We start from the raw sequence: 15,407 nt of genomic DNA, 5'->3' as shown, positions 1-15,407 counted from the left end.
ACTCTTAAAGATACTTAATCCCTAATTAAACTGACCAATTGATCAACAAGTGTTAGAGAATTTATAGCATGGCCCACGATTCGGTCTCGTAGCTTGTTGATCACTGTCCTGTTTCCGTTATTAGCAGCTAAGCGATTACAGAAATCGATATTTCAACAATTTCTTAACCTCATTGAATCCAAGTTCCGTAATAAACAAGTAATATAATTAAAAAACAAATATTGCTTCTCTATATTCAAATAAAATATCGATAGAACTGGTTCTGAACGGAACGAAACGGATTGGTGTTATGAAGTGTAAGTGCGTGTTTATGATGTAATCATGAGAAAAGGGGAACGGATGATTTTGGTTGTGTAGGCTGAAGAGTTTCTGATAAAACTACGAAGTAATCAGCCGTAATTCAGGTGAATAAAAAGATGTGAAAGTTAAGGAGAGATTAGAAAAAAGATGTGAGACAGAAAAGACTTGCATTTGTAGTGAGGCAGATTTTATTACAATATTATGAAATAATATTATGAAATGTGTCACTCTACTTCTATCTACTTTTAAGTTTAAGTTGTGTATATTTATACATAAGTTATTATAAGTTTTTTCATAAAAGTCCGTCCAAGCTTAATTGAAGTTTATTTCATTAAGAATTTTAGACGCCAACATCGGATAACTCCTACATTACGTACACGTGGACGTCGGTCATAGAAACAGATGACCTTTACAGCATCTGCTCTATACATATGTTATAAAGTGCGTATGTGTTATTGTTTTTTATGGTGACAGTGGGAAAAGGTCAGATTTGAAGTGTGAGTGATGCAAGAGAAGCGGCAATGTCGTCAGCGGTCTTAGGTACAACAGACGACTCAAAATCGCCAAAGTGAAAAGACGTGTTTTTGTAGTGAATTAGATTTTGTTCAAAATACCATTTTATATTATTCCTAAAGTCTACTACCTTTATTTCATCTCAAGTTAAAATGTTTATATTGCCATTAAATTTCTTCTTACTAACAGACCAGAGCTGAAAATGGGAAGTATGGGGATGTAGCCCTCGGCGATCGCGTTATTATATCCACGCTCTATCAATTTCGCGGCCAGTTTCCGAAATTTCCAGACTTGCAACTTCTGATCGAGTTTCCCCTCCACTCCCCAATGCAGCGAGTTTAAGTTAATAGTAGAAATAGAAAAAAAAGTTCAAAAATTGTTGTTTTTTAAAATAATTTAACCAATCGTTTGCACTTGAGTTGAGTAATGTAATGGCAAAGTCTTCGATTCAGAAGATTCAGGATGAGTGCAGTGTTTGACATGACTTTGCAAACCCAGTTGCGAGCTGCATTTTCTTCCGCATCTCGATCTGACAAAGCCGTTGTCCACCGGCTGTCTATTTTAAGTTTTCTTTCCGTCTTCTGCGCCTGTCTTTTATCATGGCTTTCCTTTTCGTTTCAAAAGTGTGTCCCGCAGCCTCCCTCAGAGTTCTCCAACTGTCTCTTTCAGAGACCGTCAGCTGCCAGAGAATGCTGCCAGCTACTTACCTCTACGCCAGTGAGGGCGAAAGGGCGCCTGGGTTGATCTTTTTGCGTTTACGGGGGGCAACTCCGTTACGCCTTTCTCCTTTAACTCTTTCTCTCCTAATTAACGATATCATCGTTGATTTGAAATCATTAAATTAAAATTAATTTTTGGTTTTAGAAAGTATAATTTGTGTTATATAAAAAGAGCACGCATTCTCCTATAAATCTATACCAAAAGTCAAACGTTTTCTGATTACAAACAAAAATGTTATTGAAGTTTAATCATAACAGGGTAGAATGTACAAATGCGAAAAATGAACAATTCTGTCAGAATGTGGAAAAATAATTATGGAGATAAGGAGTTAAGCTCTCCAAAGAAGATCGCCTTTGGCATGCGGTTGTCTCCCATACGTAATAGGTGTCCGACCCAGCGCAACTGTCGAATGGTAATTGGTGCTTCTATGCCGGCCTCCAGCAGAGAATAGTTATTTGTAATGTAGTCTTGCCAGCGTATGCCCATTTATGGCATCTTTGATGGAAGCGTACGAAGATCCTTAACTCTCTTCCATATGGAACCCAGGTCTCGGAGCCATACAAAAGTGTGATTATATCGTCGTTTTATGAGGTCTAAAAAATTCTTTTACGGTAGACTGGGAAGGTGCGTTTTACTCTCAAGTAGTCTCAAGGTAGAAAAAAAAATCGTCATGCGGTATTTACCCACACAAGATAGAGGACCAATAAAGGGCAGCTGTCGTATGATTCATATATAGAGTACAGGACCTACGCTTAGCATCAATCACGATGTGTAAACAATTCTTTCATCTTGACTCCCAAAGTTTAATAACACGTTTAATGATATTGTTTTGGTTTTCACGCACGCGCTTTGCTCGCGAGTATATGAGAAAGTGATTTATGTAGTCACAACTGGTTTAGCTACACCTGCTTTCATGTGAGTTATTGCAGCCAAAGTAGGAGACAACAGTGATGTCCATACGCCACTTTGATGACAGGACATCTATGTAGACAGCCTGACAACCGTTATGTACAGAGAGACACGTAGAACGATTAATAACGTAACTGTGGCGAAGAACAGAGGAAGAGCAAAGCGTCGGCGTCTCGGGGGGGGGGACGTGGAAGGACTTAGTGTCAGGCATTATTTGAGTGAGTGTTTCTTGTATTATTATGGATACCTCTTCTGGTGTAAGAGAGTAAAGTAAAATTCCCCTGTTTCTGTGGCCTATGGTTAACAATGGTTATATGTGGCCAGCACAACGACCAACCTAACTAATGTCAGGTACCCATTAGAGCTGGGTGGACTCAGAGGCGCCCGAAAATCCCGAAATTAAAAATCCCAGTCTTCACCAGGATTCGAACCCCGGTCCCCGGTTCGGAAGCCAAGCGCTTTACCGCTCAGCCACCGCGCCTCATATGTCTACTATAGTTACTGAGTAATATGGCCACAACATGTAGATCTAAGAATAAACACGAACGTAGCAGACATGGTTTTATTGAAGAGAAATAACAATTTGTAATATATTGGCAACTTCAGCCATCAAGAAATAGCGTTGAATATATCACATAAAACAATAGTGTAATCCAAATGAATTCATCAAATATATGGCTAATAACACTTTCATCTTAAATACAAGACACGTCTGTCTTCTACCATATCTCTAGGGTCTACTACTTGACCATGTGATTAACACCCCACAATTCACTGTGGCCCCTTTGATTTTCCCGTGTGGACCTCATACTCTTTATAAAAACAAATGTTTCTCGTGCTTCATAGCCAATTCATGTCACTGGCTATCAAACAATGATTTGAAACTTAAATCCTGACATGTTTGTGATGTAGTAATTGGTTTGAATTTTAATGTTCTTTTTTTTGTCTTCTTTGTAGCCCTTCTTTTCTTCGTTAAGTTTTATCTTATCTATCTTATCTTATCCTATCTTATTTCATCTTATCTTATCTTTTCTTATGCCTAATAGATGTTCCCTAAAAATTGTTTACACTCTCATCTTAGGGGTCTGTAGTGATGAAAACATTTTTAGTCTGTCATTATGCGCCAGGGTCTCAAGAGAAGTGTAAACAGGAAGCTTAGTTAATTATTGACCTCTTTGGCGATTCACGGTTCTACTCTGAATACTTATCTTATCGCTAATAGACGTTCCCTAAAAAAAAGTTTACACTCTCATCTTAGCGGACTGTAGGGATGAAAAACATTTTTAGTCTGTCATTATGCGCCAGGGTCTCAAGAGAAGTGTAAACAGGAAGCTTAGCTAATTATTGACCTCTCGGCGATTCACGGTTCAACTCTGAATACTAAACGTGCAAAGAAGGCTAATTAATGAGGAAAGTTTCATTGCTGTTGTCGCTACGATAGCTAGGACAAATTTGTACAAATACTCCTTCTTCCCTAGTGCTGTTAGAGCATGGAATGGGTTGCCTGAGCTAGTCAGGAAAACCAGTGACTTGGCAGAGTTTAAGTCATTGGTTAATATGCATGACTAAATGCATGACGCGTAGGACGTAATCATCTTCTTTTTTTGAAGTAACGTCTGTATTATATAAGATAAGAATGTGGTAAATAATTACGGAGAGAAAGAGTTAAAGGGCGATTGTTTTTCTCTTACAAATTAATGAATGTTATATTAAAACATTTTTTTTACCACGCCCCTGCCTCCTTCTTACCGAGAAAGACTCCTCTGGTGAAGCGAATGTATAGATGTAGTACACATTATAATATTCCAATGATAAGCATTTTGATCTAGACTTAGAAGGCGATGCGCAAAATATTCCTCAACATTCATTTTTTAAACTCTTCAGTCAGAAGCTTTCTGTTTTCGGAAATTCCCGAAAGCTATAGTCCTTTCAAAACCGATATTAGATCTAGACCATAGACATAAATAAATATAGACTGGCCGATTAAAGAGTTTTATGAAACGAAAATTTGTGACTTGCAATTTTGTGCACTTTATTATAAAGCATTTATGAGCAGTATAAAAGTTAAGTATTCATATCTATTTCATCCACACACCTATATATATTGTAAATAAGGAGGCAGTGTAGTTTTGTTTAATCTCTAAGAATGAAGATCATGCAACTTTTCATATTTCGGAAATCCGAATACAATAGATATACATGTTTTAAAGTTACATGAAGTTACTTCCTTTTTTCAGTCTATATTTATTTATGTCTATGATCTAGACCTAGAATACTAGATATACATTTCTATCCAAATTTAAATTTATTTCCTTTTTTTTTTACTTGAAAAATGATAACTGTCAAACCAGAGTTTTCCTCGCGAGGCCAACGAGCTAGCAATTCTTTTCTCAGCGATATACATCAAGCGTTCACTTTCTGGAAAAATCGTTAGAGCCGTTTTTGAGATCAGCGTCCAGGTTTCTCCGCTCTCCGTGACTTGAATAGATGTATTGTAAAAAACGACAAACCATGGTTTTCTTTCACTGTTCAATCTAGTAATGAGCCGAGGCAGCTAGTCGTTTGTTGAGTGTCTATTTCGAAGCTGGTCGTCAGAATAACCAAAGACAGTGATGCTCAACCTAATTCGACCTGCGGGCCTTTTAAATTTCCCGACACTTGTGTCGCGAGCCACATGACGAAAAAGTACAAAGAAACCCGTAGATCTAGTACTTTCATTAATTAATTTGATAATTTAAGCTCATCTTTTTATTACGCGTCGAAAAAAATGGCTTCGATTCTCTACTTAAACTTGAGCAGCATTAAAGCTAGCTTGACCACCGCCATATTGGTCTCATAATAACGTCTATATACTGCTGTTCTTTTTAATCAGCCACTCATTCTTTTAGAAACAAATGTGTGGGCTTATTATCATGTTCCATAAAAAAGTATCCGTTCACTTCGAAGTGTTCAATGCCATGGTGCCGATAAGGATGAAAACAAAAATACAGGGCACTGACATAGGTAAAGATATATTTATCAATCTTTTTTTTTTTTTTGAAGGGGAGGGGAAGGGATATTCTACACTTTGTGTCGTCGTTTCAGCGGGCCGGATGGAACCACGTCGCGGGTCGGATGTGGCCCGCGGGCCATATTTTGGGCATCACTGACCAAAGACGATCAAAACAATCTTATTAATCAGAAATGATGTAGAGATGACAAAAGAGATCGATAATAAATCGATAATGATAACATCTGGGTTTTTTTTTTTTTGTATGTGAGTAGTGTATAGAAAAGTTGGGGGGAGATAATGTTGCGGAACAATAATTATAAAGACGGGGGTGGGGGGGGAGAATAAAATAGGAAGAAAGAAAGTAGAAGGGAAAAGCGAAAGAGAAATAGAGAAAACTTTTTGACAAAGAGCATACAGAGAGAGGGGGGTGAGAGGTGGAGGGAGAGCCAAAGAGAGGAGACAGAGAGAAACAGAGAGAGAGAAACGGAGAGAGAGACAGAGACATAGAGAGAGACAGAGAGAGAGACATAGAGAGAGACAGAGAGAGAGACAGAAAGAGAGACATAAAGAGAGACAGAGAGAGAGACGGAGAGAGACAGAGAGAGAGACAGAGACAGAGAGACAGAGAGAGAGACAGAGAGAGAGAGAGAGACGGAGAGAGAGACAGAGAGAGAGAGAGACAGGGAGAGAGAGACAGAGAGAGAGCAGCCCTAGCGGGTAGCAATGGGGGCAGCCGCCCCGGGCCCCGCGCCTTAGGGGGCCCTGCGATCGTAGATTTCCTTTTCACATTCAGCTTCCCAAATCCAGATCCGTTCTACTTACCTAGGACTTACTCAACATTTTGGAAGCCTTCCCGGCATAAGATAAACAACACACAAGACAGACAACACATAAGACAAACAAAACAAAAGACAGACAACACATAAGACAAACAACACACAAGACAAACAACACATAAGACAAACAACACACAAGACAGACAACACACAAGACAAACAACACACAAGACAAACAACACACAAGACAAACAACACAAAAGACAAACAACACAAAAGACAGACAACACACAAGACAAACAACACACAAGACAAACAACACACAAGACAAACAACACAAAAGACAAACAACACAAAAGACAGACAACACACAAGACAAACAACACACAAGACAAACAACACACAAGACAAACAACACAAAAGACAAACAACACAAAAGACAGACAACACACAAGACAAACAACACACAAGACAAACAACACACAAGACAAACAACATATAAGACAAACAACACAAAAGACAGACAACACACAAGACAGACAACACAAAAGACAGACAACACACAAGACAAACAAAACACAAGACAGAAAACACACAAGATAGATAACACACAAAGTACACGCGTTCCTCATCGGGTCTACAAGAGCGAGGTACACTAACTTCCAATGATTTGAACTGTCAATGAAAAGCAAGCAACTTCCTAGTGCTCCGAGTCACGTGCTGATTATTCTGAACGTGTATCGCTCATCAGAAGAGTAGGAACCAGTAGAGATTGTCCTAACGGACTCAGGACACCAAAAGCAAGGTCCTTAGCACTCCCCTCCAACCCTCCCCTCCCCCCAGCGCAATAGTCCTGACTAAATGTTTTACATCAATTTATAGGAGACGAAAATGTTTAAAACAACTTGGTAAAGATCGATGTCGTGTGTCGCTCAGTAGAGCGTCAATATGTGGCTTGAGCTCAGTTTCTTAGGACACATTTCTAAATCACACCAAAGGATTCGAAGAGTCATCGTATACTCCAGCTATATTAGTTCTATTAGCCTTATTAAACTGAAAATTTGCAAACAGCGCAAATTTTCTTAAACTGTAATGAAAGTCCGCCCTAGAGCAATAAGATTAATTTTACCGTCAATTTATAATACTAATTTATGTATCTTAATTGGTGGGTAAATACCGTACTATAAAAAAAAAACCTAACAATTAATAAGGCTTGTCTTCGATTCTGATGATTAATAAGGAATGCAGTATTTCTACGCAGCCCCAGCTGTGACCTACATATTTCGCCACATCCAGAGCAAGCATAACCATTGTCCGCCGGTGGTCGATTAAGTCTGCGTCTGTCCTCGGCAGCAGATTTTCTTTTGGTCTCAATTGTGTATCCTGCGGCCTTTGTGAGTGACCTCCGCCTGTCTTATTCTGAGGCCGCATGCAACCAGGTGCTCTCTTCTATGGAAAGTTGACGCCTAAGCTGTTCTTTAAAGCGTTTTCTTGGGGGCAAATCTGTTACGTCGACCACCTTTTAGCTCACCAAAAAAATAAAAGACTGCCTTTGGCTCTCTCTTTCTCTTTTTATCTCTCTCTCTCTCTCTCTCTCTCTCTATTTCTCTCTCTTTATTTCTCTCACTCTTTTTCTCTTTCTCGCTATTTCTCTATCTCTCTGGCTCTCTCACTCTTTCTTTCTCTCTCGTCCTCTCTCTCTTTTGCTCTAATCTTTTTCTCTAATCATCTATCTTTCTGTCCTCTCTCTCTTTTGCTCTAATCTTTTTCTCTAATCATCTATCTTTCTGTCATCTCTCTCTTTTGCTCTAATCTTTTTCTCTAATCATATATCTTTCTGTCCTCTCTCTCTTTTGCTCTAATCTTTTTCTCTAATCATCTATCTTTCTGTCATCTCTCTCTTTTGCTCTAATCTTTTTCTCTAATCATCTATCTTTCTGTCCTCTCTCTCTTTTGCTCTAATCTTTTTCTCTAATCATCTATCTTTCTGTCATCTCTCTCTTTCTACTTCACACTCTCTCTCACTCTTTACTTCTCTCACTTTCTCTACATCTCCTTATCTCTCTCGCCATCTCTTTCTGTCGTTCTATTTCTCTCGCTTCTCTCGGTCAATCTCTTTTTCTCCTTTTTTTCTCCATCTGTGTGTGTGTGTGTTAGGCACATAACCAGGTAACATATCAATACAAACCATAGATTTTAGATACAAATCAAGATTGGAATCTACATTCTCTTCTAGCGGTGCGTAACTCACAAAGAAAATGGTGCTACTGCATATTGAATGAGTTCCACAAATACTAACTAACGGAAGACGTCAATGGATCAGTTTACATTTTCAGATTTATTTGAATATTTCCTAAAATTTTGTTTATCGCTTGAAAAAAAAAAGAGTAGGTTTTTAAGTAAGTAAAGTAAATGGCCCAGCTCTAAATATAGTTATACAATAGCGATTTGATTCATATGTAACGTATCTAGATCTAATCTAGATCCGACAAATTTGTAGACATAGATCTATACTATTATTACTAGACTCTATAGTATATTAAATCTAAAGAATCTATTAGACTAGCTACTACCCATACTTCGTTACGGTTGAAATAGATGGTGTATGTTTTTTTTTTCGTATTTTATAAGTTTTTTCTCTCATTTCAATCAAACGGCCAAAGAGCTCTAATCTAATCTATTCTAAACTAAATCTAATCTAATTTAATCTAATCTTTTCTTGTCTTATTTTATCTTATACTAATAGTTGTTAATATTAAGGACTGCACAACATTCCTTTAACGCATCAGCTGAAGTCGTTTGGTCTGCCTGCATTAGAACGCCCCCTTTCCCTGGAGTGTGTGTGTGTGTGTTTCTGTGGTGGCGGTGGGAAGAGGTTAACGACTGGTTGTGAATGATGCAACATAAGTGGCATTGTCGTCATTTGGTCTGCGTTAGGAGGGACAACTCCAGAACGTGAGGCTGAGAGGCTGTGTTATTTATTGTAGTGAATTAGATCTTGTTAAAAATAAATATTATTACTTAAGTCTAGTATGTCTATTTTATCTCATATCAAGTTGATGTTTGACTATATTATAAATAAAGTTATATTTAGATCTAGTATTGTACACAAAGAAGTTACTCAGGTCGTTTCAAGTTTATTACTTAAGAAATACGCCTACAGCGGTTTAGTTGTCTACCAGCAATTTAATGCTAGAAGTCAACGAACGTCATTAACACCCACCCCCGCCCACGACACACACATATTTAAAAAAGACTTGTTGGGAGTTTTCGCAATAAAGGAAACAATATTTTACTAACTCCCTGATATTAATTAGAAAAATTAATATCAGCGTTAGATGTCCAGCATACAGCATACATACATATAAGTACTCGAGTAATGCTTCTCGGTCTCACTGTGAGGCTCGGGTGGAAACATTCGTTAGAACAAGTTAGCATAGACGATTAGGCCAATTTACTTAGACTTACTTACTTACTTAGACTTAGGTCCTCCCTCGCCGTTTGGCGCATTGGGCGGCAAGCCGTCTCCGTGAAGATCTGTCGTTGGCAATGTCTGAAGCCTCCTCCCACCTGGTGTCCACTGTTCTGAGGTCCTCCCATGAAGGTGTGTCGCCAAGTAATACGAGGACGTCCCTGTTTGCGATTTCCTCGTATTGGCTTCCATGTTATCGCAACTCTTGGTGCCAATATGCAAGCAAAAATATAAAAAAACCCGTTAGGGAGTCTAGGGATCGAGTCTAGGGATCGAGTCCTTGTCACTATCCACACATCGTTCCTGAAGGGGCCGCCCTTACTTGGCGGAAACCTGAACGGCTGATGTGGTACAAAGAAGGAATACGAGAGTTTATAGCTAATCATATCCGGTTTTCACAAACAAAAGAGTCTCCAAGCTCTCGTTCTAAACGAGACATGATGGGAGCTCTTCTGTAAGGACAGTTTCAAAATAATAATAATGGCGTCACAACACAACCAACGAATTCTACTGCGTTAGGCTCATGTCCAATCCTCGTGAACTACGCACCCTATCGCAATAGCCGCCAGGGGGATATTCAACGAATCCTACACCACAAATACATACTCAATATTTTGAAGAGGATATTCAAGTTATCATTGAATTCTCATGCACCACTACGTCGTTATAGAATTTAGCACCTGTTATGTAAAGGGAGAGTGATCCTTAAAGGATTACGGGCACGACATGGCCTAAATTGTGCCGATGTGCCTAAACTTAAACTCAAATGAGAAAAGTTGAAGCCGGAAGCTGTTCCAAAGTGCATTTAAAACTCCAAACATCTGAAACAAGTTATAAATATAATAATAATGTATGCATGTATTACTATAAGAGTGTGTAAATGAAGTAACGAGTTCGAATCCCGCTAAGAGATGCCCCCAACCACCTACGAAATATCTGAATGAGGTAGAAATGTTAACGACAGAATATTGTCAGAATATTCCAAGAGACATTGACCTAGTCTCGTTACCAAAAGATAAGATTATATGATGTGAAAACAATGATTATATCTTTGCCAAGGAGTCAAACATTTGCTAAACTGGGATAGACCTATTTAGACCAACAAAACGGTAGATTTCAATCTCATAGTTTAAGTAAAACTGAGATAGAAAAACAAAGAAAATATGGTAACCTACGCTTGGAGATTAAGTGTTTATAGAAAGTATCCAAAATAACAATATACCCCATTGTTATATCAACCGAGGGGATAATAACACTGACCAAACAGATACCCTCAAGACCCTTAACATTCCTGGGAACATCCTCATTGCCTGTCAGAGGGCGGTACTGCTGCAGACCTGCCACATCACCAGAAAATTCCTCAGTGGAAACTGTTAAAGGGACTACGATGAATTTTTGTTTCTTTTTAACGAAACTCGACCCTGGCAGCGCCAGAGAATAATCGTTCGTTTCTGACATAACACTAATAATAAAAAAATACAACAAAGATTGTTACAAAGCATTCACATTAATTAAGTGATTCTAAGTATTTCTAAGCAACTTTTTTTTTTCGCTTTTGTTTCTTTCCTAAGGTCATCGACCAGAGACCACACTTCCGAGGTGGCCGTCAAGTTGTAGCAGACGATGTCTGGTGTCCACGGGTTCAAGTAAGCAGCACAAATGTATTGACGTGCACGGTAACGTGGCTAACGTGATTTTAAACAGAGGCAGAAACAATGGTCAATGTTATCCGGTGCGGTTGGCACCTCCCCCTAATGATGCCACTGGGTATGGGGAAGTCTAATAACTAAATAGGTGGGCGTGAAACCAATATACAAAACCAATCGGCTGCTCAAGCCAGAAAACAAGTTGCTGGCTTACCTAAAGCAAAATACTTTAATAGCATACAAGAAAACATTTTTTATGCATACAAAATAATCAAACACTTTGACTAAATAAAAAAAAAAAAAACAACACTTTTATAAACAGGAGCGTAGGGCTAAGCTGGAAGTGTTCAATCGTTTGGGTCGAGGGGAAGGGGACTTGCCTTCTTTAGGGCCCCTGCATTTTGCGTTATATTTAATTAATGTAAAAAAAAACTCATTTGGGGGCCCCACTCAAGGTGGGTCCCTTGGGGGATTTTAAAATTCTCCTCTCTCCTTCCCACACCATAGCTGTTGATAAACTTTGATTATTTACAAAAAAAAAACAAAACAATTTTATTACATACGAGTAAACATTATTGGTAACATAAAGAAACCTGGTTGCATACCTAAAAACATACCTTACATACAAAAAGACATGGCTCAACATTGCTCAAATCCATGAAAATACTTTGATCGTATTCAAGAAACGGCTTTCATCACATGCGAGACATCAAGCTTATATACAACAAAACACTTTTATTGCATACAGTAAAAGACTCTGATGATATATAAGAAACTACTTTGATATTTTATACGTAAAAAAAAATACGTTATACAATTTTAGTGAGTTACAATTCATCTGATTAGGATCACTTTTCAAAAATAAAAGGTGAGCAGTCGTGAGCCTCGTGAGCCATGGTACGTCGATGTCCTGATCTCACAGCATGCACAGAGTCACATGACTGACTGACTCACGCCACATTGTCCACGTGGTAACAGAAGGCCAACGTGTTCAACATGCATGCCATTAAAAAAAACAGGCGCGGCGTGTCGTGACGATGCTATGCAAACAGTACAGGTCACAGGTCATGACAAGTGACGTGACATGGAAGTAAATTAAAAACTTGAACTAAATTTTAATGTGAAGATGTCGTCGTAAAAGTGTGCTCTCTGTGGACTAGATGACTAGATAAATAGCTAAACAGATGACTAGATAAATAGCTAAACAGATGACTAGATAAATAGCTAAACAGATGACTAGATAAATAGCTAAACAGATGACTAGATCAATAGCTAAACAGATGACTAGATAAATAGCTAAACAGATGACTAGATAAATAGCTAAACAGATGACTAGATCAATAGCTAAACAGATGACTAGATAAATAGCTAAACAGATGACTAGATCAATAGCTAAACAGATGACTAGATCAATAGCTAAACAGATGACTAGATCAATAGCTAAACAGATGACTAGATAAATAGCTAAACAGATGACTAGATAAATAGCTAAACAGATGACTAGATCAATAGCTAAACAGATGACTAGATAAATAGCTAAACAGATGACTAGATAAATAGCTAAACAGAGGACTAGATAAATAGCTAAACAGATGACTAGATAAATAGCTAAACAGATGACTAGATAAATAGCTAAACAGATGACTAGATAAATAGCTAAACAGATGACTAGATAAATAGCTAAACAGATGACTAGATAAATAGCTAAACAGAGGACTAGATAAATAGCTAAACAGAGGACTAGATAAATAGCTAAACAGATGATTAGATAAATAGCTAAACAGATGACTAGATAAATAGCTAAACAGATGACTAGATAAATAGCTAAACAGATGACTAGATAAATAGCTAAACAGATGACTAGATAAATAGCTAAACAGAGGACTAGATAAATAGCTAAACAGATGACTAGATAAATAGCTAAACAGAGGACTAGATAAATAGCTAAACAGATGACTAGATAAATAGCTAAACAGACGACTAGATAAATAGCTAAACAGAGGACTAGATAAATAGCTAAACAGATGACTAGATAAATAGCTAAACAGAGGACTAGATAAATAGCTAAACAGATGACTAGATAAATAGCTAAACAGATGACTAGATAAATAGCTAAACAGATGACTAGATAAATAGCTAAACAGAGGACTAGATAAATAGCTAAACAGATGACTAGATAAATAGCTAAACAGAGGACTAGATAAATAGCTAAACAGATGACTAGATAAATAGCTAAACAGAGGACTAGATAAATAGCTAAACAGAGGACTAGATCAATAGCTAAACAGATGACTAGATAAATAGCTAAACAGATGACTAGATAAATAGCTAAACAGAGGACTAGATAAATAGCTAAACAGAGGACTAGATAAATAGCTAAACAGATGACTAGATAAATAGCTAAACAGAGGACTAGATAAATAGCTAAACAGAGGACTAGATCAATAGCTAAACAGATGACTAGATAAATAGCTAAACAGATGACTAGATAAATAGCTAAACAGAGGACTAGATAAATAGCTAAACAGATGACTAGATAAATAGCTAAACAGATAACTAGATAAATAGCTAAACAGATGACTAGATAAATAGCTAAACAGATGACTAGATAAATAGCTAAACAGATAACTAGATAAATAGCTAAACAGATGACTAGATGAATAGCTAAACAGATGACTAGATGAATAGCTAAACAGATGACTAGATGAATAGCTAAACAGATGACTAGATAAATAGCTAAACAGAGGACTAGATGAATAGCTAAACAGATGACTAGATGAATAGCTAAACAGAGGACTAGATAAATAGCTAAACAGATGACTAGATAAATAGCTAAACAGAGGACTAGATAAATAGCTAAACAGATGACTAGATAAATAGCTAAACAGAGGACTAGATAAATAGCTAAACAGAGGACTAGATAAATAGCTAAACAGATGACTAGATAAATAGCTAAACAGATGACTAGATAAATAGCTAAACAGATGACTATATAAATAGCTAAACAGATGACTAGATAAATAGCTAAACAGATTACTAGATAAATAGCTAAACAGATGACTAGATAAATAGCTAAACAGATGACTAGATAAATAGCTAAACAGATGACTAGATAAATAGCTAAACAGATGACTAGATAAATAGCTAAACAGAGGACTAGATAAATAGCTAAACAGATGACTAGATAAATAGCTAAACAGATGACTAGATAAATAGCTAAACAGAGGACTAGATAAATAGCTAAACAGAGGACTAGATAAATAGCTAAACAGATGACTAGATAAATAGCTAAACAGATGACTAGATAAATAGCTAAACAGATGACTAGATAAATAGCTAAACAGATGACTAGATAAATAGCTAAACAGATGACTAGATAAATAGCTAAACAGATGACTAGATAAATAGCTAAACAGAGGACTAGATAAATAGCTAAACAGATGACTAGATAAATAGCTAAACAGATGACTAGATAAATAGCTAAACAGAGGACTAGATAAATAGCTAAACAGAGGACTAGATAAATAGCTAAACAGATGACTAGATAAATAGCTAAACAGATGACTAGATAAATAGCTAAACAGATGACTAGATAAATAGCTAAACAGAGGACTAGATAAATAGCTAAACAGATGACTAGATAAATAGCTAAACAGATGACTAGATAAATAGCTAAACAGATGACTAGATAAATAGCTAAACAGATGACTAGATAAATAGCTAAACAGATGACTAGATAAATAGCTAAACAGATGATTAGATAAATAGCTAAACAGATGACTAGATAAATAGCTAAACAGATGATTAGATAAATAGCTAAACAGATGACTAGATAAATAGCTAAACAGATGACTAGATAAATAGCTAAACAGATGATTAGATAAATAGCTAAACAGATGACTAGATAAATAGCTAAACAGATGACTAGATGAATAGCTAAACAGATGACTAGATAAATAGCTAAACAGAGGACTAGATAAATAGCTAAACAGATGACTAGATAAATAGCTAAACAGATGACTAGATAAATAGCTAAACAGAGGACTAGATAAATAGCTAAACAGATGACTAGATAAATA

General features: G+C 37.0%; 1 protein-coding gene across 1 annotated transcript in view; it reads left to right on the top strand.

Moving 5' to 3' along the window:
* The first annotated feature begins 8,513 nt into the window (after positions 1-8,513).
* The window catches only part of LOC106067668 (uncharacterized), a 55,100-nt gene continuing 48,206 nt past the window's right edge, over positions 8,514-15,407 (top strand). Inside the window, exons 1-2 of the mRNA XM_056033843.1 lie at positions 8,514-8,609; positions 11,254-11,328. Of these exons, the coding sequence (XP_055889818.1) occupies positions 11,306-11,328 (23 nt within the window). The 5' untranslated portion in view covers positions 8,514-8,609; positions 11,254-11,305. The remainder of the gene's footprint in view (positions 8,610-11,253; positions 11,329-15,407) is intronic.

The sequence above is a fragment of the Biomphalaria glabrata genome, chromosome 6, assembly GCF_947242115.1.
Source record: "Biomphalaria glabrata chromosome 6, xgBioGlab47.1, whole genome shotgun sequence".
NCBI classification, from domain to species: Eukaryota; Metazoa; Mollusca; class Gastropoda; family Planorbidae; genus Biomphalaria; species Biomphalaria glabrata.
Note: the sequence above shows the minus strand (reverse complement) of the source record. Positions and strands in the feature narration are given on the sequence as shown.